Here is a 23,378-nt window from a genome sequence, read left to right on the forward strand (position 1 = left end):
TCCTGTCAGTCTGTCTATGGACCAGCTTGCCCGCTCACCTGGGAGCGCACATCTGCTACCTGTCTGCTAGCCTACCTGGAGGCTCCGCCGTCACGTGCTGTGACCACCTGCCTGTCCAGTGACTCCTGTCCGCTCACCTGGGAGCGCTCATCTGCTGCCTGTCCGTTAGCCTACCTGGAGGCTCTGCTGTCACGTGCTGTGACCACCCGCTTATCCAGAGACTCTCGCCCGCTCATCTGGGAGCGCTCTTCTGCCGCCTGTCTGTTGGTCTTCCTGGAGGCTCCGCCGTCACATGCTGTGACCACCCGTTTATCCAGAGACTCTCGCCTGCTCACCTGGGAGCTCAAGTCTACCATCAGCCGCCACAGGTCGTACCAACCCTTTACCCAGAGACTGCCCCGGTCACTTGCCGTGACCATCTGCCCGTTCTTCCAGAGACTGTCCCGGTCACTTGCCGTGACCATCTGCCCATTCACCCAGAGACTGCCCCGGTCACTTGGCGTGACCATCTGCCCGTTCACCCAGAGACTGCCCCAGTCACTTGCCGTGATCTCCTGCCCGTTCTTCCAGAGACTGTCCCGGTCACTTGCCGTGACCATCTGCCCGTTCACCCAGAGACTGCCCCAGTCACTTGTCGTGATCTCCTGCCCGTTCTTCCAGAGACTGTCCCGGTCACCTGCTGTGACTGCCTGCCTGGTCGCCACCCGCTCCCTTACAAGGACCGCCCCCTTGTATAGTAGCTCAGAGGTTCCGCCTCCCAGACCCGTTACACAGAGGAGGCATGGGAGAAGGTCATGTGGTCAGATGAGACCAAAATAGAACTTTTGGTATCAACTCCACTCGCCATATTTGGAGGAAGGACAAGGATGAGTACAAACCCAAGAACACCGTTCCAATTGTGAAGCATGGTGGGGGAAACATAATACTTTTCGGGTGCTTTTCTGCAAAGTATTTAAGGGAGGATGGATAGGGTCATGCAGAGACTATGGTGGGCCGAATTAACGGCCCTTCTTCATCAGGGTATGGCTGTGGCACATAGGGGTCTCCTTATATAACCATAGTGATGTGTCATGATAGGCATTATAAATGTTCCAGATAGCACTGTAGAGATATGAAAAATAAATTATGCAGCACAATTGAGCAAGAAGCGTGTTTGTTTGGATATCTTGCATGGCTTACCTGTCTCCTGCCTTGTCCAACCGCCATATTTAACTGTGCATACACTTCAGCGATATTGCACACCTTGGCAGGGAAAGGGTTACATGCTGTAATGCACACGCCCGGGCTGAGCGGCGAGTGCGTGTATATGTAGTGATTCCACTGTACCGTGCCGGAGAGTGAATGCTTGGAGGGGCGTAACTAAGTATTCACCCGATCCGACCAGGGTCGCACGACGGCATACGACGCCAGTGCACCAATGAGGAACCGAGCAGAGTGACCAGGTGCTACTCCAGGACAGACCCCGGACACGGCTGTTGACCCACACCAGGGAACACAGGAACAGACAGGCTAGGCTGGCACACAGATTGGTGGGTATAGGCAGGCACGACTGGTATGCAGGCAGGCGGGTATGCAGGCAGGGGGGTACAGGCAAGCACGGCTAGAGTGCAGACAGGGAGGCACTAGCAGGTTGGAACACAGGCGGGATAGGACCCAGTACACACTGGGACTCAGGAACAGAACCACAGATGTGGCGGACAAACACAGCAGAGTGAGGCCGCCCAGAGTGGTGAGCGAGAGCAGGGCAAGAAGAGACCGCCTAGAGCGGTGAGCGAGAGAAGAGAGGACGAGACCACCTGGAGCGGTGAGCGAGAGAAGAGCAGGACAAGGCCGCCTGGAGCGGTGCGCGAGAGAGGAGCAGAGCGAGACTGCCAGAGCAGCGAGCAAAGGGTCAGAGCAGAGCGAGACTGCCGGAGCAGCGAGCAAAGGGTCAGAGCAGAGCGAGACTGCCGGAGCAGCGAGCAAAGGGTCAGAGAAGAGCGAGACTGCCGGAGCAGCGAGCAAAGGGTCAGAGCAGAGCGAGACTGTCGGAGCAGCGAGCAAAGGGTCAGAGCAGAGCGAGACTGCCGGAGCAGCGAGCAAAGGGTCAGAGTAGAGCGAGACTGCCGGAGCAGCGAGCAAAGGGTCAGAGCAGAGCGAGACTGCCGGAGCAGCGAGCAAAGGGTCAGAGCAGAGCGAGACTGCCGGAGCAGCGAGCAAAGGGTCAGAGCAGAGCGAGACTGCCGGAGCAGCGAGCAAAGGGTCAGAGCAGAGCGAGACTGCCGGAGCAGCGAGCAAAGGGTCAGGTCAGAGCAGAGCGAGACTGCCGGAGCAGCGAGCAAAGGGTCAGAGCAGAGCGAGACTGCCGGAGCAGCGAGCAAAGGGTCAGAGCAGAGCGAGACTGCCGGAGCAGCGAGCAAAGGGTCAGAGCAGAGCGAGACTGCCGGAGCAGCGAGCAAAGGGTCAGAGCAGAGCGAGACTGCCGGAGCAGCGAGCAAAGGGTCAGAGCAGAGCGAGACTGCCGGAGCAGCGAGCAAAGGGTCAGAGCAGAGGGGACAGGGCTCTGTTCACACGGAACAGACTGGAAGGGAAAGGCAGAACCAAGTACACACAGGATACTTGCAATGAAGTAGCGAGTGGGCCACAAACTCACAAACGGGAGTACAGGGACAACGAGTAGGAGTTGGGTACGGGATCAGATTCTGCAGGAAAAGGGAAGGTATGGACATAGAGAAAAACAGGTAACAGGCTAGGAGAGTATTCAGACAAGAACAGACACAGCAGCAAGATACAGGAGCGGGTCTAGGTATGCGGCCCCTAGAAGGCAGAACGAACAGGCTAGGAGCGTGTTCAGACAGGAACAGGCAAGATACAGGAACGGGTCTAGGTATGCGGCCCCTAGAAGGCGGAAAGAACAGGCTTGGAGCGTGTTCACACTGACCTGGAAATACAGCCTCCAGGATAGGCAGAAGACAACAGACTAGAAGATAGTTCAGACAGGACACAGTTCAGACACGGGAACTGATACCGCAAGACAGGAAACATAGACAGGACCTGGCACGTCAGTGACAGAAGCCAACTGACAGAACACAATGCTCAGGCAGGGTTTCTTGGGAGGAGCTGGGTTAAATACCAGGTGACAGACCGCAATAGGCTGAGGACGCATCAGGAGTGTGTCTGCAGCAGGTACAAGAAACAGGAAGTGATCGGGCGCCGCCCTTAAGCAGCAGAAACAGAGGCAAGCAGACAGCATGGAGGGAAGCCAGGCTAGCAGACTGGACTGGAGATCAAGTGCGCGCTCTTGCACAGTGGGAGATGGACCACTATGCAAGGACGCCGCCAGGTATGTTACAGTACCCCCCCATTACGCCCCCTCTTCTTCAGGCCTGCCAGAATGTTCCGCATGGAATTCGAGTGCCAATCCTTCACTTCAAGGAGATCACTTCCACTGTCCACAGGAAAAACTGGTCTCTTCTGGTTAGCTAGGATGCTACCATCCTCAGCAACAGACGAAACGGGTGGAGTACCAGGAACAGCAGACAAGGAAGTCTCTCTCCACTTATTATCAGGTAGCACCCCAGAGGGTTCAGGAGACAACTGGAAGTCCTCCGCCGGGTTGGAGGGGTGCAGAGACTCGGGGGTAACCTCTGCTTCGGAGTACACTAGGTCGGACTCACTGGAAGAAGCGGCCGAGGTAACAGGTACAGAGTATAGGGAAGACTCTGTCCATTCACTACCAGGTAGCAACCCGAAGGGTTCTGGAGACAACTGGAGGTCCTCCGCCTGGTCGGAGGGGTGTAGAGACTCGGGGTTAACTACTGCTTTGAGGTACCCATTGTCAGGCTCACAGGACGGAGCGGACTAAGTATCGGGTACCGGGTGTAGGGAAGTCTCTCTCCATTTGTCATCAGGTGGTATCCCGGAGGATTCAGGAGGCAACAGGGGGTCCTCCGCCAGGTAGTAGAGATGCACAGACTCGGAGGTAATCACTGCTTCGGAGTACCCTTGGACAGGCTCACCAGTTAAAGTGGGTGAAGCATCAGATACCGGGTGCAGGAAGTCCTCCTGTGTGGATTCTAGGTGGGCAGAAGTCTCTTCAGGCAGGAGAACTGGTGCGCTACCCACGCACATTACCCGTCGGGGCTGCTCCGGGATACAGGGAAGTGAAGCTTCAGCAAGGACTTCCAGGTTGGGGTCAGGAGGTCTTTGGGAGGACAGACCCTGGCGTGACGGCTTGCCTCTATGCCTAGCACGTCTGGACTGCCTCTTGAGGTTGGTAGGAGTATTCTGGAGAGTGTAGTCATCCTGTGTGGATTCTGGGTGGGCAGTAGTCTCTTCGGGCAGGAGGACTAGTGCGCTACCCACACACATTACCCAACGGGGCTGCTCCGGGTTATTCGGAAGTGAAGCTTCAGCAGGAGCCTCTGGATTAGGGTCATCAAAGACCATTAGAAAGGCCACCAGGAAGGCCATTATGTCCAGGACGATAGGATCCTGTGCGTCCCATAGGGGGGTAATCCATTTCAAGGCATCACCCGCTAGGTAAGACATCATGAATCCCACCTTAACCCGATCGGTGGGAAAACAAAGAGGGTAGAACTTGAAGTGTAGCAAGCATTGCTCCACAAATGCACGACTCTGTCTTGGATCCCCATAGTACCGTGGCGGATCCGCAGGAATGAGTGCAGAAAGTTCCATCTGGGCGGGTGCGTAATTCGCCTGGAACTCAGCTAAAGAAAAATTTATTTATTTTTTTAAATTTATTTTTAATGCACATATTCTCTGGAAAAAGTCTCAGAGAGCGAAGGCCTTGGGGCTCAACGGGAACCATGGCCTGAGCATGCTGTAATGCACACGCCCGGGCTGAGCGGCGTGTGCGTGTATATGTAGTGATTCCACTGGACCGTGCCGGAGAGTGAATGCCTGGAGGGGCGTAACTAAGTATTCACCCGATCCGAGCAGGGTCGCACGACCGCATACGACGCCAGTGCACGAAGGAGGAACCGAGCAGAGGGACCAGGTGCTACTCCAGGACAGACCCCGGACACGGCTGTTGACCCACACCGGGGAACACAGGAACAGACAGGCTAGGCTGGCACACAGATTGGTGGGTATAGGCAGGCACGACTGGTATGCAGGCAGGCGGGTATGCCGGCAGGGGGGTACAGGCAAGCACGGCTAGAGTGCACACAGGGAGGCACTAGCAGGTTGGAACACAGGCGGAATAGGACCCAGTACACACTGGGACTCAGGAACAGAACCGCAGATGTGGCAGACAAACACAGCAGAGTGAGGCCGCCCAGAGTGGTGAGCGAGAGCAGGGCAAGACGAGACCGCCTAGAGCGGTGAGCGAGAGAAGAGAGGACGAGACCGCCTGGAGCGGTGAGCGAGAGAAGAGCAGGACAAGGCCGCCTGGAGCGGTGCGCGAGAGAGGAGCAGGACGAGACTGCCGAAGCAGCGAGCAAAGGGTCAGAGCAGAGCGAGACTGCCGGAGCAGCGAGCAAAGGGTCAGAACAGAGCGTGACTGCTGGAGCAGCGAGCAAAGGGTCAGAGCAGAGAGAGACTGCCGGAGCAGCGAGCAAAGGGTCAGAGCAGAGCGAGACTGCCGGAGCAGCGAGCAAAGGGTCAGAGCAGAGCGAGACTGCCGGAGCAGCGAGCAAAGGGTCAGAGCAGAGCGAGACTGCCGGAGCAACGAGCAAAGGGTCAGAGCAGAGCGAGACTGCCGGAGCAGCGAGCAAAGGGTCAGAGAAGAGCGAGACTGCCGGAGCAGCGAGCAAAGGGTCAGAGCAGAGCGAGACTGCCGGAGCAGCGAGCAAAGGGTCAGAGCAGAGCGAGACTGCCGGAGCAGCGAGCAAAGGGTCAGAGCAGAGCGAGACTGCCGGAGCAGCGAGCAAAGGGTCAGAGCAGAGCGAGACTGCCGGAGCAGCGAGCAAAGGGTCAGAGCAGAGCGAGACTGCCGGAGCAGCGAGCAGAGGGTCAAAGCAGAGCGAGACTGCCAGAGCAGCGAGCAAAGGGTCAGAGCAGAGCGAGAGTGCCGGAGCAGCGAGCCAAGGGTCAGAGCAAAGGGAGAGCAGAGGGGACAGGGCTCTGTTCACACGGAACAGACTGGAAGGGAAAGGCAGAACCAGGTACACACAGAATACTTGCAATGAAGTAGCGAGTGGGCCACAAACTCACAAACGGGAGTACAGGGACAACGAGTAGGAGTTAGGTACGGGATCAGATTCTGCAGGAAAAGGGAAGGTACGGACATAGAGAAAAACAGGTAACAGGCTAGGAGAGTATTCAGACAAGAACAGACACAGCAGCAAGATACAGGAGCGGGTCTAGGTATGCGGCCCCTAGAAGACGGAACGAACAGGCTAGGAGCGTGTTCAGACAGGAACAGGCAAGATACAGGAACGGGTCTAGGTATGCGGCCCCTAGAAGGCGGAAAGAACAGGCTAGGAGCGTGTTCACAACGGCCTGGAAATACAGCCTCCAGGATAGGCAGAAGACAACAGACTAGAAGATAGTTCAGACAGGACACAGTTCAGACACGGGAACTGATACCGCAAGACAGGAAACATAGACAGGACCTGGCACGTCAGTGACTGGAAGCCAACTTACAGAACACAATGCTCAGGCAGGGTTTCTTGGGAGGAGCTGGGTTAAATACCAGGTGACAGACAGCAATAGGCTGAGGACGCATCAGGGGTGTGTCTGCAGCAGGTACACGAAACAGGAAGTGATCGGGCGCCGCCCTTAAGCAGCAGAAACAGAGGCAAGCAGACAGCATGGAGGGAAGCCAGGCTAGCAGACTGGACTGGAGATCAAGTGCGCGCTCTTGCACAGTGGGAGATGGACCACTATGCAAGGACGCCGCCAGGTATGTTACACATATCTTGAAGTGATGAAGTGTAACAATAAGGAAAAAAACTGAAAAAATCATGGTTAACACTATTTGACTACACTAAACATATTTTCCACCCATTTCAAAGAACGCTTTTTCTCTATATTTCTCCTACAGTAACTAGGAATATTAGGTCAGATATAAAAACTGTTTAATCTGTGTAACTTGAGCTCTGTTTTGTGACTTCTGGCTTAAGCTACAAATGTCATTCTCTAAAAGTGCAGTAGTTAAATGAAATGTATTCCAATTAAAATTATTAAGAGATTCTATTTCTAAATGACTATTCATTTTCTATCTAATGTTTTTCAGGGTTCAGTTCGTATCTATGAACATCCAGGCTTTATAATAAGACCTATCCTTGACAATGTCTCAATAAAATTTGAACCTGACTTCAATGATTATGAAATTGTATTGCTAAATGTTTTTGATGTGATGGTTAAAGCGGTCAGTTTGGTTCCAAGAATTGAATCCAAGCTGTATTCTGATTGGGTGAGTGTTTTAAAATGTTATCTCCTCCCAACCTGGTGCACACATTTGTATTTATATACCATCAATTTCATGCACTGTTTACACCTTCCTACATTATGATATTCATGTAGGTTGTTACCTAAAAGTAATTCCTATGAAAGTTGAGTTTGTAAGTAAGCACGGGGATCCCAAACACGTAACACAACTGAAGATATGTACAGAATGGTGCAAAAGTTTTAGGCAGGTATGGAAAAATTTAAAGTAAGAATGCTTTCAGAAATATATATCTTAATAGTTGATTTGCGCAAAATTTTGCAACTTTTGGTGTTTTTATGCCTATTTTGCCCAGCTCCACCAAAATGGGCAGAGGTGGGGCGGGACAGGGGCATGACCTCACAAATCTTACTCCAATCACTGACTACAGTAAGATCTATGGCGAGGCACAAAGAGGTGCATGCCACTTGTCAGAAGCTCCTGGGCTTTTGTCTCTTAATAAAGCAGGCGCCGCTGAATCCAAATTGCTCCTTCAGCATCTGGCCCAGACCTCTATGAGGACTTCTCCTGATGACTGCAGAGTCTAGTACCAAGACATATTTTGGCTCCTTTCCTCTGCAGTCCTTCCCTGCTCTCTAGAGCAAAAGATATGGGTTTGAAGAGATAGTGTATATAATGTGTATAGCCTTTCTTACTGTTGTGGTCTTTTACATTTTTATATTGTTGTAGGACTCTGTTTACATTTCTTTTAGCAGGAGAATGTATTTTAATTATAAATTTCTGTTGAGAATGTGCTGGAAATGCATATAAGAGTAATACCGTATATTTGTCTATCCATAAATGCAGGATAATCAGTCAAATTTGAATTTAAAGCCAATAATTCTTGAAGAGATTTTGGAAGAACACAAAAGAAAAGTCAAGGAGTTTGTAGCTCAGGAAAGCCTTTTGCCTAAGGAACATTTGAAAGTGTATGATAAGTACAGCTTCATAATAACCAAACAGGCAGAGCTGGATGTTCAACAGTTTTTAGCCGAGACACACACATTTGAAGAAATTATGAGAGAGGTCATGAAATATGAAAAACTCACAGAAGAAATACAGTATAATTCAAGAAAGGTAATGATTTTTATTGCTGTATAAAAGTTGTATAAAAGTCTTTTAGAAATGGCCAGGTACTGACTACTATGCTTTTATACTATGCCTTATAGAAATGGGGAGACATAAATGATTAAAAGTCCTGTATACCAATATTATTTGTGAGTTTCTGGTGGATAAACTCTGCACTTTCTAAAGCACGCACGCTTGTTTTAATGTATGCAGTTTGATAAAGTATGGCTTTTCATAATGTGGCATGTCAGAGGACACGACAACATTGGATTATCTGAATTTTACTGTAGATACTATGTTGCTAAAAGAGAACGTGCACTTTTAAACACCTTTTATATGTTAAAATTCCAAATTTTGTGCTTTCCCTGTTTTCTTTTACACAACTATAATGCTAAATGAGATTTTCCTATAAGTACAATCCATGCCCATGTGGTCTATTAAGACATACAGGTATCATAGAGGGGGATGTTTAATAACCTGAGCGGAGATCAATTGCAAAGAGCCACTCTAACTCTTGAGGACTCATCTCAACCATTTATTAAAAGGCCAACCTTTTCATACATAGCAATATATTGCAGGGTTTTACAGCAACTGCGATCATTTGATTCCCAGGGACAACACCTGTAAAGGACCCTTGTCAGTTCATTAGATTCATGCTGCCAGAACTACAGCAGCAGAAAACAGGAATGGGCCACCTTCCTCCAATAAGCTGCAGCATTGAGGTGAAAGCATTACAAGAAAAGACAAGTGAGCTGTTCATTACTGGTTTCGTCCTGACCGGCTGCTTGACCGTAAGCTCATTATAGACAAATAGGGAGCTAGAACAGCAGAAACCTGATTCCTTCAACCACCCCAGTAGCTGGTGAAAGTGACCAAAATTGTGTTAACTAAATACAAAGTCCAACGTCACTTTCTCAATCATGATATCAGAAGATGTGCAAAAGTGAACTTTCAGTTTATTTTCATGACCATGTAGAGGGAAGCAACAGGAGCAGTTTAGTACCTAGATCCATTTCTCAATGGGTCTGCCTTTCTTTTAGAAATGGCACTGACCTGTGCTAAAAGGGAATCTGTTACCAGAATTTCACCTGCCAATTTATTTCAAAGACCAGTCCAGAAATACCTTTATATGGCCAGTCCGTTCCTTTGTTACTCAGAGTTTGAATTGATATGGAAATGAGGCTATCGCTCTGAACCCTCTGTCACTCCAGCTCTATTCCCTGCCCAGGGCCACCTCTTCCTGGTTGACTCCTTTGCCTGAATGTCACACAGCATAGAGGCTGTCAGTCAAGCAAGAGGCAGGGGCGCTGGGCAAGGAATAGAGCTGGAGTGACAAAGGCTTCTGATCTACAGCCTCATTTGCAGCTCAATTTAAACACTGATTTCTCAGGAACGGAGGATCGGACTGGCCATGTAAAGGTATTGCTGGACTTGTCTTTGAAAGAGCTACAAGCACATACAGTACTACAGTAAGCAGTTTGGGAGGTTAAATCATGCTGACAGATTCCCTTTAAGTTATTTAGCCTCAATTATTATCTACTATATAATTGTTTTATCCCGTCTGTCTGTCTGTCTGTCCAGGAAATCCCTCGTCGCTCATTGGTCCGGCAGCAGCCAATCAGCGCCGCGGGATTTCAGAAAAAAGATGGCGGCCGTTAGCGGCTCATCTGCGGGACGGAGCTCAGCGGCGTTGCAGCCGGGAGATGAGCGCCGCGAGGTGCTCATCTCCCGGCCGGTACCAGCAGAAGGACCCCGACCGCCGGACCCATCTGCGGGACGGAGATGCAGCCGGGAGATGAGCGGCGCGAGGCGCTCATGTCCCGGCCGGTAGCAGCGGAAGGACCGCCGGCGTCGCTGACATCCATGCGAAAGGGAGGACCGGGGAGCGGCGCTGCGGGTCGGGATACTTCTGCTGCGAGCGCCCGCTCATGTCCCGGGTTCTCGCAGCGGAAGTAGCCGCACAGGCAGAGCCGCTCCCCGGTCCTCACCGAGACGATTCGATGATTGGTCGCGGTCTTCGGACCCGACCAATCACTGATCTTAGCGCAAAAGTTAAATACCGCTGTGCTGATTGGTCGCGGACGCTGCCCGCGACCAATCACCGATTTGTGCGCCAAATTTAAATATCGTCCGCGACCAATCAGCACAGCAGTGGTTAACTTTAGCCGCAAGATCAGTGATTGGTCGCGGGCTAAGACCGCGACCAATCACCGATTTGTGCTGCACATTTAAATAGCGGCCGCGACCAATTGGATGTCAGCGCCGCTCCCCGGTCCTCCCTTCACACCCTTGCCGCATGGATGTCAGCTTCGCTGCCTGTGCGGATACTTCCGCTGCGAGAACCCGGGACATGAGCGGGCGCTCGCAGCAGAAGTATCCCGACCCGCAGCGCCGCTCCCCGGTTCTCCCTTCACACCCTAGCCGCTGATGTCCCCACAGTATCCGCATGGTGTTACAAAGGTCCGGACATTTGTGTTAAAAATCGCTGATTGGTCGCTGGCGGTGCCCGCGACAATCACCGATTTGGGCGCCAAATTTAAACAACGCTCTGCTGATTGGTCGCGGCCGTCAGACGCGACTAATCAGCGACTTTGGGGCCAAATTTAAACCCCGCTCTGCATTGCTCTGAGGTTTAAATTTGGCCCCAAAGTCGCTGATTAGTCGCGTCTGACGGCCGCGACCAATCAGCAGAGCGTTGTTTAAATTTTGCGCCAAAACCGCTGATTGGTTGCGGCCAGCGGCCTCGACCAATCAGCGATTTTGGCGCCAAATTTAAACACCGCTCTGCTGATTGGTCGCGGCCGGCGACCAATCAGCGATTTTGGTGCCAAATTTAAACCCCGCTCTGTATCGCTCTGCTGATTGGTCGCGGTCGGCAGCCGCGACCAATCAGCAGTATTGGCGCCAAATTTAAACACCGCTCTGCTGATTGGTCGCGACTAATCAGCGATTTTGGTGCCAAATTTAAACACGCTCTCCAGTCCTCACTAACACGGTTCGCAGATTGGTCGCGCCCGCCGCCCGCGACCAATCACCGATATTGCCGCCAAATTTAAACACCGCTTTGCTGATTGGTCGCGGTTGCCTAACGCGACCAATCAGCGATTTGGGCGCCAAATTTAAACGCCGCTCTGCTAATTGCGTCCCGTCGGCCGCATACCTATTCTAGAATACCCGATGCATTCGAATCGGGCCACCATCTAGTTTATTCATAAACACTTTACAATACAGGGATCAGGCGTTAGTGGAAATATTTTTTTTATGAATTCTTAAAGGTATATATACTTTTTATTTAAAGAGAAGATGATTAAATGCTTACGCATGACTTTTTCTTTTCTTTTCTATATTTGCATTGATTTCAAATTATTATTATTTTTTTTAATATATATATTTTGCCACATTTGGACTTATCGTTTTTTGTATTAGCAGCGGTGGGGGGGGGGGGCGGTAATGGCGCGCAGTGGAAGACGAGAGGCTCAGCTTCTGTCGTTTGTGGGTTTTTTTTTCTTTCCTTCTCTTCCTCATATGCATGACTTTTCTTCTTATTTGTGTAAGCTTGTAAATCATACTATAATGCTTTTTCAGATCATCCGTTTAGGAATGTTTGAACTCCACTGTGATGAATTAATCAGAGCCCTGACCAAGAGAACAGAGGCTATTTGTGGAAAACTGGTAGGGAAAATGTTTAAAGATCACCAGGAGAGCAACAGAAGGTAAGCTGTTTACTACAATTAGCACGATTGTTGGCCATGACGAACATTATTGAGCATCTATTACATAAATTTGCTACATTATTCTAGCTTTTAGAGCAGTTTTATATATTTTCATAATGATGTAATGATTTAGGGGTGGTCTGAAATACAAATTAATTTTCTTCCTAAATCCTTATCTATTTAATTCCATAATCTAAATAAAGTGATGTCACTTGTGGCGGTAGCGGCGCTGGTCTCTGCACTCCAGGTATGCTGATAATGCACACTGACAGTGCTCTGTTGCTGGCTCATTACTGCTGATCTGAGCCTCCAAGAGAGCGCACTGTCATTATGCATATCGCACTGTGACAGAGCAGGGACTAGCCCAGCCCCTGAAACAAATGAAACAAAGATAACTGATGACACTTCATTTTAGGGAGGGGGCAGAGACTGTGGCAGTAACAGTAAGTTCATCAAAAAAGAAGCAGAAAAAAAGGATAAGCAGTTAGATAGTGTACTTAGGGAAGGGTAGGGAATTTTTTATTTCTAGTATATTAGAAAATAGTTTAGATTATGGCATTAAATAGGGATTTAGGATGAAAATGAATTAGTATTTTGGGCCACCCCTTTATGCAGGAGTGTCTTTGTCCTATAGTCATATAGTTAAGCTGGGTCAAAAAAGCGAATCTCTCGCCACATTTCAAAGTACAAAGTGTATACGTTATTGAAAAGATATAAAAATTAATGTCAGAATGGTTGTATAATCCTGAAAGCTGATCTTCAGCTGGACTCATAAAATGCATATCCTAATATCAGGAGGGCACAACCATTCTGATATGATTTTTTTTAAAGTACACTAGTCTTATCAGATCTAAGTGATCTTTTTAATAACGTATGCATTTACATTGTGAGATCAGATGACAGATCCCTTTGAAATAAAAATTTACATTTTAACCCGTTTCCGACATTGACCGCACATGTATGACACCTTGGGCAAAGAGCTACTGCACAGTGCTATACATGTATGGTGCCTTTATGGAGCCGGCTCATTAGCAGAGCTGGGGCCATCAACAGCAGATGTCAGCTGTATAATATAGATGACCCCCTGGTGCAATGGCTGCAATCGGTGCTAGTACCAATTGCTGTCATTTAACTTTCACAAGTCACGTGCACCTCAAAAAATTCTTTAGAATTCGACCGTATTCTTACCTATGACTCTGCAAAACTCTCTACTAACGGTCTCACTCTTACTAAACTCTCCCTTCTCCAATCTATCATGTATGCAGCAGCCAGGACCATATTTATGTGCAATCGCTACACTGTTGTCGCTACCACGTGCTAGTATTTTCACTGGTTGCCCATCTGCTACAGAAAGCTCTCCCAAGTTCTAGACTGCCCTACATCTCCTCTCTCATCTCTGTCTACCACCTTACTCGTCCTCTTTATTCTGCTAATGACCTAAGACTAGGATCCTCTGTAGTGATGAGCGAGTATGTTCTATTAACCCTTTCGCCGAGTATGCTCGGCCGAGCACCGAGTAGTTACAGCTGCTCTGTGATATGTTTGAATCACTCTGGTGTGCATGATTTGCGACCGTTTGACAGCTTTATTACATGTGACGAATGTGTAAGAAATAGACATTCTTCACATGTATTAAAGCTGTCAAAAAGTCGCAAATCATGCACACGGGAGTGATTCAAACATATCACCGAGCAGCTGTAACTACTCGGTGCTCGGCCGAGCATACTCGGCGAAAAGGTTAACAGAACATACTCGCTCATCACTAATCCTATGTAATCAAAACTTCCCAATCCCGTCTCCAGGACTTCTCTTTTGCTGCACCAGCTTTCTGAAATGCATTGCCACACACAATCTGGTTAATTCCCAGTATCCTCAGTCCGCTATGCTAGAAATCTCACTCCAGTCCAGCCAAGTTTGTGCTCTAAAAGAGAAATACAGTAAAGCTTCCTCCCTTATGCACCAAGCATTGTATCCAAACAATAGTTTTTGACCACATATTGGGTATTGCTGCGTTCTAGATAACTTGCTTTACAAATTTTGGGATCCATTTTCTCTTTTTACCCCTTGCGAAAATGAAACATTTGGTGCTACAGCAGCATTTTAGTGGAAAAACAAAATTTTTCATTTTCATGGCTAAATGTTATAAAATTCTGTGAAGCCATTGTGTCTTTTTACAACCCTCAATCCCCAAACAAATGAATAAAAGCTTTTCATCACATTACATTTACTTCAAAGCTGTATCTACAAATACTACTGGTTCCACAAAAAACAAGCCTTCGTTCATCGACGCTACATGGCCATCACTACATAACCTCATATGCGACAAACTAAATCTTTGATATCCTTATTTATCCACCAATCTTCTGCCAGTTTTGCTCCCAATGCATTCTACATCAGTGGAGTGCATGCTAACGCTACCACCTGCATGCTACTGAGTACGTGGAAGAGAGAACAGGGAAGAGTTACAGCGGGGCAAAAAAGGATTTAGTCCGCTATCAATTGTGCAAGTTCTCTCACTTAAAAAAATGAGAGAGGCCTGTAATTGACATCATAGGTAGACCTCAACTATGAGAGACAAAATGAGAAAACAAATCCTGAATATCACATTGTCTGATTTGGAAAGAAATTTTTTTCAAATTTTGGTGGAAAATAAGTATTTGGTCAACTACAAAAGTTCATCTCAATGCTTTGTTATATATCCTTTGTTGGCAATGACAGAGGTCAAACATTTTCTGTAAATCTTCACATGTCTTTTGCCCTGCAAAAGACACAGAAACCAGATTTTATTTATTTAAATTTTTTTTAATTTTTTGTTTTTTTTCTCACCACTTAAATACAGAAAAAAATACCCAAGTTTGGTATAATAATGCTGCCTGTGTTTACAGGTCGTTTTACCCCACAATGAATGGCTTAAAACCAAAGCCCAAAAATACAATGTTAGAATTGCTTTTTTTCTACATTTTCCTGGATTCTGATTATTTTTCCTGTTTTCCGGTACACAGTATTGTAGAATGAATGGTGCGCAAAACTACAACTTATCCTGCAAAAAGATAGTTAGGAAAAAGCTCCATCTGATGTCTCTCTGGCCCATATTTATATTTGTAGTTGCTCCTTTAGTATTTTCATCAGAAAGAAGTTGGAATTGTTTGCAAAGCTCCTGAAAGCTCTGTGTTAGACGATGCTCGCAACCCCAAACTGCGGGCAGCATGAATCGCAGACTGTTTTCACAACTGCTTCCAAGTATATTACTTTCTGTAATTCTCCGGCACTGCCCCTGGCTGGCTCTTCCAAATGCTGTTAAAGGTGATTGACAAGTCGTTCTATGTATACGCGAGGGTGAGACCTATTAGTCACCTAGAACGACGCTGGGAAGAGCCAACTAGGGGCAGAGCTGGATTTTCTTTTTACTTTAAATATCTTTATTGGGTTTTAATATCATTGATATGAAAACAGAACATTCCAATTAAGTTCAATAATAACAAATTAGAAAGTTGACGGTTGTTAATATTAAGTTATCAATAAACATTAGAATATATGTATAACCAGCTTCATGAGATATTAATATAAGCTCTTATATGAACCAAATAATTATGGGTGTGCTAAACAGGGCCGCATTAGGTAGTTAATGGGCATTTGCCCAGGGCCCCCACACCCTTGGGGGCCCCCAATCTCTACACCAGGAGCTACACTAATAATATACATGAAAAAAACTCAAAAGAAAGGATTTATACAAGAGTAGAAAATGTATTAATTATCAAAAGTTGGTGTTGGGAAAATTCCCTACTACCACCACATGTGTACCCAAGACTGGTTAAAGACTCATCGAACTCCTTTTGTCGGCTTTTCTTTTGAATTTCTACTAATAATATACAGTAATTTGAAGCGCACCTGTCAGCAGGATTGTGCTCAGTAAACTACATACACTGTCAGGTGGGCGACATTACACTGATTAATATGATACCTTGGCTGATGAAATCCGTCCTGTGGTTCTTGTGTAATCTTTACTTTCAGTTTGGAGATAATGATATGCTCGTGCTTCGGGGCGGCCTGGGGGGGGCGCTCTATCTGGTGCTCTGCTTACATATTCATCTGTATGCTCTTATGACAGCTCACTGTGCCTTCACTGACCTGCCTCCTATGTTACATAATGCATCTAGTAGTGCGGAGCTAGGTAAAATAGGAGGCAGGTCAGTGAAGGCTCAGTGAGCTGTCATAAGAGCATACAGATGAATATGTAAGCAGAGCACCAGATAGAGCGCCCCCACAGGCCGCCCCGAAGCACGAGCATATCATTATCTCCAGACTGAAAGTAAAGATTACACAAGAACCACAGGATGTATTTCATCAACCAAGGTATCATATTAATCAGTGTAATGTCGCCCACCTGACAATGTCTGTAGCTTACTGAACACAATCCTGCTGACAGGTGCACTTTAAACCAATTAAAAAAAATAAAAAATACACATATTTGGTATCGATGCGTTCATAAAAGTCTCATCTATCAAAATATAAAGTAAATAAATGTAATTGGTAAACGGCTTAATGAGAAAAAAATATCAAAACGCCAGAATTTAGTTTTTTGGCCTCTGCAACATTGCAATAAAATGTATTAAGATGAGATTGTATCTGCCCAAAATGGTATCAGTAAAAATGTCAGCTCAGGACGCAAAAAAAAGCTCTCACACAACCCAAAATTCCGAAAAATGAAAACATTATGAGTCTCGTTAAATGTAGACAAAAGCAAAATATTGTTTTAAAAATTTCAGAATTTATTTTCACCTCTAAATGAGAAAAACTATACATGTTTAACTATAAAAGTTTGGTATCTGCATACTCATACTGACCCTGAGAATCATGTTGCCAGGTCAGTTTTACCATACAGTGAACATGGTAAATTAAAAAAAAAACTCAAAAGACAAATGCACTGTTTTTGCAATTTCAACTCACTTTGAATTTTTTTCCCATTTTCTAGTACACTGTGGTAGAATGAATGGTGCCATTCAAAAGTACAACTTGTCTCACAAAAAACAAGTCCTTATACGATTATGTGGTCAGAAAAATAAAAAAGTTATGGTTCTTGTAGGAAGGGGAGGAAAAAGCGGAAAATCGCCCTATGGTGAAAGGTTTAAAATCCCTGTAATAGTCATATAGTAGCAGCTTGAGAGCTCCCTGAAGCTTCTTTCATTGGATGTTCATGATGGGTTTGCTAACAAACTAAAAAAAATAATCGTATCCATAAAATGTAGTAAGGGTAAGGGTACCTCCTTAATTCCTAAATATGTAGACCGTTATCAGGCAGAACTTACAAAGCGTGAAGTTCAACATTTCCACTAGTGAGCACCCAAGTGACTCCATAACGCCAGAAGACAGAACGTGTTTTCATAGGGATTTTGGAACACCAGGATGGTACTTAATAATTCAAATTTAACTTAATTTAAGTAGATGATCCTATGGAAACGTTCTCCTTACTGACTCTCTAGTTTTAAAGCCTATTTTATTAAACATTTTTAGGTAATTTTTAATGAATATAAGGAATCCTGTGTTCAGAATTCTCATCTCTTGGTTAGAGTATAAGTGATTACAAACAGTGTCTCTCTGGAGAATCTGACCTGCATTACACAGACAACCCGATGATGTTAATTGGACGTGTGTGAGTGTGTCTGTCTGTGTGTCTCTTTGATGTGGTTTAGTCTAGAATGTATGGACTCTTGGTGATATATACATGTATGAAGACATATATGTGTATGCATGTGCTCTGTATACATGTGTGTATGTGCTCTGTGCATACATACATATACAGTATGTGTGTATGTGCTCTGTGTATACATGTGTATGTACTATGTGTGTGTATATATATATATATATATATATATATATATATATATATGTGTGTTATGTGTGTGTATACATATCTATGTTTGTATGTGCTCGGTGCATTCATGCATGTGTGTATACATATGTGTATTGTGGTAGATCGGCTCACTCGGCTGCTTAACAAGGTATTCAGAGGAGTGCTTTTCATTTAAATCTTCAACTGGTTTATTAGATCATGCACGATAAACCAGTCCAATACAAAATGGCCATATTCAGTCTTGTTGGCATAAACAAACAACACTCATTACAGTCTGTATAACTGCTGGGTCTGCCTGCTCAGAAAACAGGGTTCAGCACTTTTTTTGCAAGAGCACAGCTCTAGAGGTCAGCTCACCTTTTGAACACACAGACCCTGAGTGAGTCCAGAGGCCAAACTTTTACCTGGTGGACCACACCACAGGGTGGAGACATGGTGAACAGTCATTCCGCCCAACTCTTTAGCTGTTCCCAACAAACCGGGCCTTGTCATGGCCAGTTAACCCCTCTCAGCACATAACATGCTGGAGCAACTTCGAGGTTCATATCACTGAAGCTAATAACCTCAGTGAAATATATCTCCCCTCCAGTACTTTATCAGTGACCCTCTTACAGTGTCTAACATACAGTGTGTGTGCTACAAGCTGTGTGTATGTGACATCCACATTTATAAACATCGGCAGTGCAGAGGAGGGTTCATAAGTGTAAACATGTCATCAAACGCCCAATGAACAAGCAAAATGCTGCTCATTCATCAAAAAATTTGATTGTTTATTGTGGAACAAAAATCATTGTTCTCAGTAGCACATCGCCCAGTGTAAACTGCAAAAGTGCTGCTGATAAAATGATACTTTATGGAGACAGATTGATCTACTAGTGATCGTTCTGTGACCATCATTCTTCGTACACCTGTGTAAAGAGGCTGGGAAACGAGCACAGAACGACTTCAATATTGTCAATTGCGTTCATTTAACAGCCTGAAATCAGCGCATGTAAATTCATGTTTGAATGTTATGGTGCTAATTTAAAATTTTGCCCAGGATCCCATTTTGTCTAAAACTGGCCCTGGTGCTAGAGGAATGTAAAGAAGAAAGGAGGGTGGAAAGAGAAAGAATGGGAAAAAATGAGGTGTGGGGGGTGTGATTTCCCGCAGAATCCCACTGCAGCCACCACTTGTGATGAATGGCAGCAGAGAGATCCTGCAGAATCCCACCACTGCCACCACTTGTGACGAATGGCACCAGAGATATCCCGCAGAATCCCACTGGTGTCACCACTTGTGACGGATCCTCACCTCGTCACCCGCCTGATGTCACAATTATGTCAGACGGAACACATGATACAGATCTGCCCTTTGCACCAACATGACGTTCCGCACCCCCTCGGGGACGCGTAAGGTCAGATTGGTACAGTTCTACACATACACCCCCCTGTCCACACGGGTACAGGAAGGCACCGGGAGTGAGAAGAGGTGGTCCACTCAGTCACTGACGTGGCACCACACTCGCTCACACCCCTGACAGGCTGAGAGGCCCCTTCACTAGCTACAGTGAAGCAAAACTTTGTCACCCTGGTACAGCTGCCACCAGTTTCTATTAGATATAAGTTCCCAGTCCGTTAACGGGAATTATATTGGGCCAGAAAACCGCGCCGGTAGCATGAGGATAAAGCCGAACAACGGACGTGAGGGTTCGTGGATCGAGATAAAAGAGCAACCCAAGGTTTAATTATATATTTAATCGCCTTAAGGGCACACTAGACAGTACACTATATATATATATATATATATATATATATATATATATATATACAGTTATATGAAAAAGTTTGGGCACCCCTATTAATCTTAAGCTTAATGTTTTATAAAAATTGGTGTTTTTGCACCAGCTATTTCGGTTTGATATATGTAATAACTGTTGGACACAGTAATGTTTCTGCCTTGAAATGAGGTTTATTGTACTAACAGAAAATGTGCAATCTGCATTCAAACAAAATTTGACAGGTGCATAAGTATGGGCACCTCACCAGAAAAGTGACATTAATATTTAGTAGATCCTCCTTTTGCAAAAATAACAGCCTCTAGTCACTTCCTGTAGCTTTTAATGAGTTCCTGGATCCTGGATGAAGGTATTTTTGACCATTCCTCTTTACAAAACAATTCCAGTTCAGTTAAGTTTGATGGTCGCCGAGCATGGACAGCCCTCTTCAAATGATCCCACAGATGTTCAATGATATTCAGGTCTGGGGACTGGGATGGCCATTCCAGAACATTGTAATTGTTCCTCTGCATGAATGCCTGAGTAGATTTGGAGCGGTGTTTTGGATCATTGTCTTTCTGAAAGATCCATCCCCTGCGTAACTTCAACTTCATCACTGATTCTTGAACATTATTGTCAAGAATCTGCTGATACTGAGTGGAATCCATGCGTCCCTCAACTTTAACAAGATTCCCGGTGCCGGCATTGGCCACACAGCCCCAAACCATGATGGAACCGCCACCAAATTTTACTGTGGGTAGCAAGTGTTTTTCTTGGAATGCTGTGTGTTTTTGCTGCCATGCATAACGCCTTTTTGTATGACCAAACAACTCAATCTTGGTTTCATCAGTCCACAGGACCTTCTTCCAAAAACAAATTGGCTTCTCCAAATGTGCTTTTGCATACCTCAGCCGACTCTGTTTGTGGCGTGCTTGCAGAAACGGCTTCTTTCGCATCACTCTCCCATACAGCTTCTCCTTGTGCAAAGTGCGTTGTATAGTTGACCGATGCACAGTGATGCCATCTGCAGCAAGTTGATGCTGCAGCTCTCTGGAGGTGGTCTGAGGATTGTCCTTGGCTGATCTCACCATTCTTCTTCTCTGCCTTTCTGATGTTTTTCTTGGCCTGCCACTTCTGGACTTAACAAGAACTGTCCCTGTGTTCTTCCATTTCCTTACTATGTTCCTCACAGTGGAAACTGACAGGTTAAATCTCTGAGACAGCTTTTTGTATCCTTCCCCTGAACAACTATGTTGAATAATCTTTGTTTTCAGATCATTTGACAGTTGTTTTGAGGAGCCCATGATGCCACTCTTCAGAGGAGATTCAAACAGGAGAACAACTTGCAAGTGGCCACTTTAAGCAGCTTTTCTCATGATTGCATACACCTGGCTATGAAGTTCAAAGCTCAATGAGGTTACAAAACCAAAAAAAGTGCTTTAGTAAGTCAGTAAAAAGTAGGTAGGAGTATTTAAAACAAGAAAATGATAAGGGTGCCCATACTTATGCACCTGTCAAATTTTGTTTGAATGCAGATTGCACATTTTCTGTTAGTACAATAAACCTCATTTCAAGGCAGAAACATTACTGTGTCCAACAGTTATTACATATATCAAACTGAAATAGCTGTTGCAAAAACACCAATTTTTATAAAACAATAAGCTTAAGATTAATAGGGGTGCCCAAACTTTTTCATATAACTGTATGTATGTGTATATATATATATATATATATATATATATATATATATATATATATATATATATATATATATGGGTTATACATACATAATGGTCAGAGATGCAAACACAATAGTAGTGGTACAAAAGATGTAAGCAGTAATTAAAAGTCAGTTACCAGTCAGATGGAAGGCCTGGCTTGCGGGGGAGGGGCTGCTACATGGGAGACTGTAGTCCCCTTTGTTGCAGGACTTCTCCCATACGACGTGTCGTCACGACCTCCCAGGGAAAAAGACACTGAGCTAGGGCTGCTGGAGCTCTTAACCCCTCAGGGTCACTCCCCCTCCTGCCACCTCCTAAAAATGGAAATAAATGGGGTTATCTCATAAAATCTATCATTGAATCCATCTGGCCCAGGGCTCTTTCCGATAGGGAATGATTTAATGGCCTCTCTCATCTCTTGTTCAGTGAAAGGTTTGTCTAGTACCTCCTGCTCAGGCGTCTGTAAGGAAGAAGGGCAGTCTCCATAATATATTTGTCAATTTTTATTTAAAAAATATTAAATGTCATGTCGTGATATTGTCCATGAATATTATATAGCGAGCTATAATAGCAATGAAATGCTTCAGCTATGTCAGTGGGGTTTCGAATTTCTGGCCTGGGTGCCCCTTTTAACTTGGATACATATGTCCTTTGCATGCATGGATGTAACCTCCTTTGCCAGTGAGCGACCACATTTATCTACGAATTCGTACAAGTACTTTTGCATACGATTTGAAGCACTGGCGTCCCTGCATGCTTTCCATCCTCCTCTCCCCCAGACTGGACGCCGACTTACTCACCACCCCGACCCTTGGCGCGCACGTCCTCTTCCTGCTCCTGCTTCCCGGGGTCTGCCCATGCCTGGCAGATCCCAGGGCACTGTGCCTAGCCATACCTGCCTGAACCTGTCATGCCAGTCTGTGTACCACCCGTACCTCTCTACACCTGCCTTGTCTTCCAGTATTCCTGCCGTGCTTGCCTGTACTTGTCAAAGTTCACCCATTCCTGGCCATTCCAACTAACTGCCCCTTTTGGGGGTCAGCTGCCGTGTGTCCAATGTCTGTCCTGGAGTAGCACCTCGCGTCATCTGGAGCCAAGTCTAACCCCACCATCAGGGGCTCTAGTGAAGAGTCAGTTATTCGCCTAGTCACACCCCTTCAGGCTCTCCTCGGTCCACCGCACAGTGGTTTCACCACTATTCCCGTTACTGATTGCTCAGGCCATCCACTGGCTTTCAATCTTGCTCTATCTCCGACCTGTACCAGGAAGTCTCCCGCTAGAAAGACCAGCTGAACAAAATGTTCTCCTGTCTGCGATCTTTCATCATGTCCCATCTTACTGGCGAAGCTCTTGTGTGTCTCAATCCCCTATGGGATGGATCGGACCCTTTTGTTTCCAATCTCCAGATGTTTCTTGAAGCCTTCCGCAGGGTATTTAATGAGCCTGGCCGCATTTCCTCAGCAGCATCCTTCCTCCTTAGATTTTGACAGGGAAACCTCACAGTGGGCCGGTATGCCGTCGTACCCTGTCCTCCGAGCTTGCCTGGAACAATGAGACACTGGTGGCCACCTTCTGGGAAGGCCTTTCTGGGAGAATTAAGGACGAGCTGGCTGGTCATGATATTATCACCTCGCTGGATGACCTGGTGTCCCTGGCTACTGGGATCAATATCCGGTTTCAAGAGCACTCCAAGGAGGTGACCTTCGTGAGAAGATCTGTGCGCTTGGCTCCTACCTTTCAGTGGCCGATCATGCCGCAGTCCTCAGCTTCGAAACCTTCCTTTGAATCCATTCAAATCTACCGGGTGAAGCTGGCCAAGCATAGTCAGGAGGTCTTTTGTGCCAAGGGGAGGTGCTTCAATTGTGGCAGTTGCGAACATTTAATCCGCTCTTGCCCT

General features: G+C 46.3%; 1 protein-coding gene across 1 annotated transcript in view; it reads left to right on the forward strand.

Moving 5' to 3' along the window:
- Positions 1-23,378, forward strand: part of DNAH7 (dynein axonemal heavy chain 7) — a 505,238-nt gene that overhangs the window by 111,961 nt on the left and 369,899 nt on the right. Inside the window, exons 11-13 of the mRNA XM_073647873.1 lie at positions 7,181-7,360; positions 8,180-8,449; positions 12,026-12,153. Of these exons, the coding sequence (XP_073503974.1) occupies positions 7,181-7,360; positions 8,180-8,449; positions 12,026-12,153 (578 nt within the window). The remainder of the gene's footprint in view (positions 1-7,180; positions 7,361-8,179; positions 8,450-12,025; positions 12,154-23,378) is intronic.

The sequence above is a fragment of the Phyllobates terribilis genome, unplaced genomic scaffold (assembly GCF_046119375.1).
Source record: "Phyllobates terribilis strain yellow unplaced genomic scaffold, ASM4611937v1 Scaffold_9__5_contigs__length_417890890, whole genome shotgun sequence".
Taxonomy (NCBI): Eukaryota; Metazoa; Chordata; class Amphibia; order Anura; family Dendrobatidae; genus Phyllobates; species Phyllobates terribilis.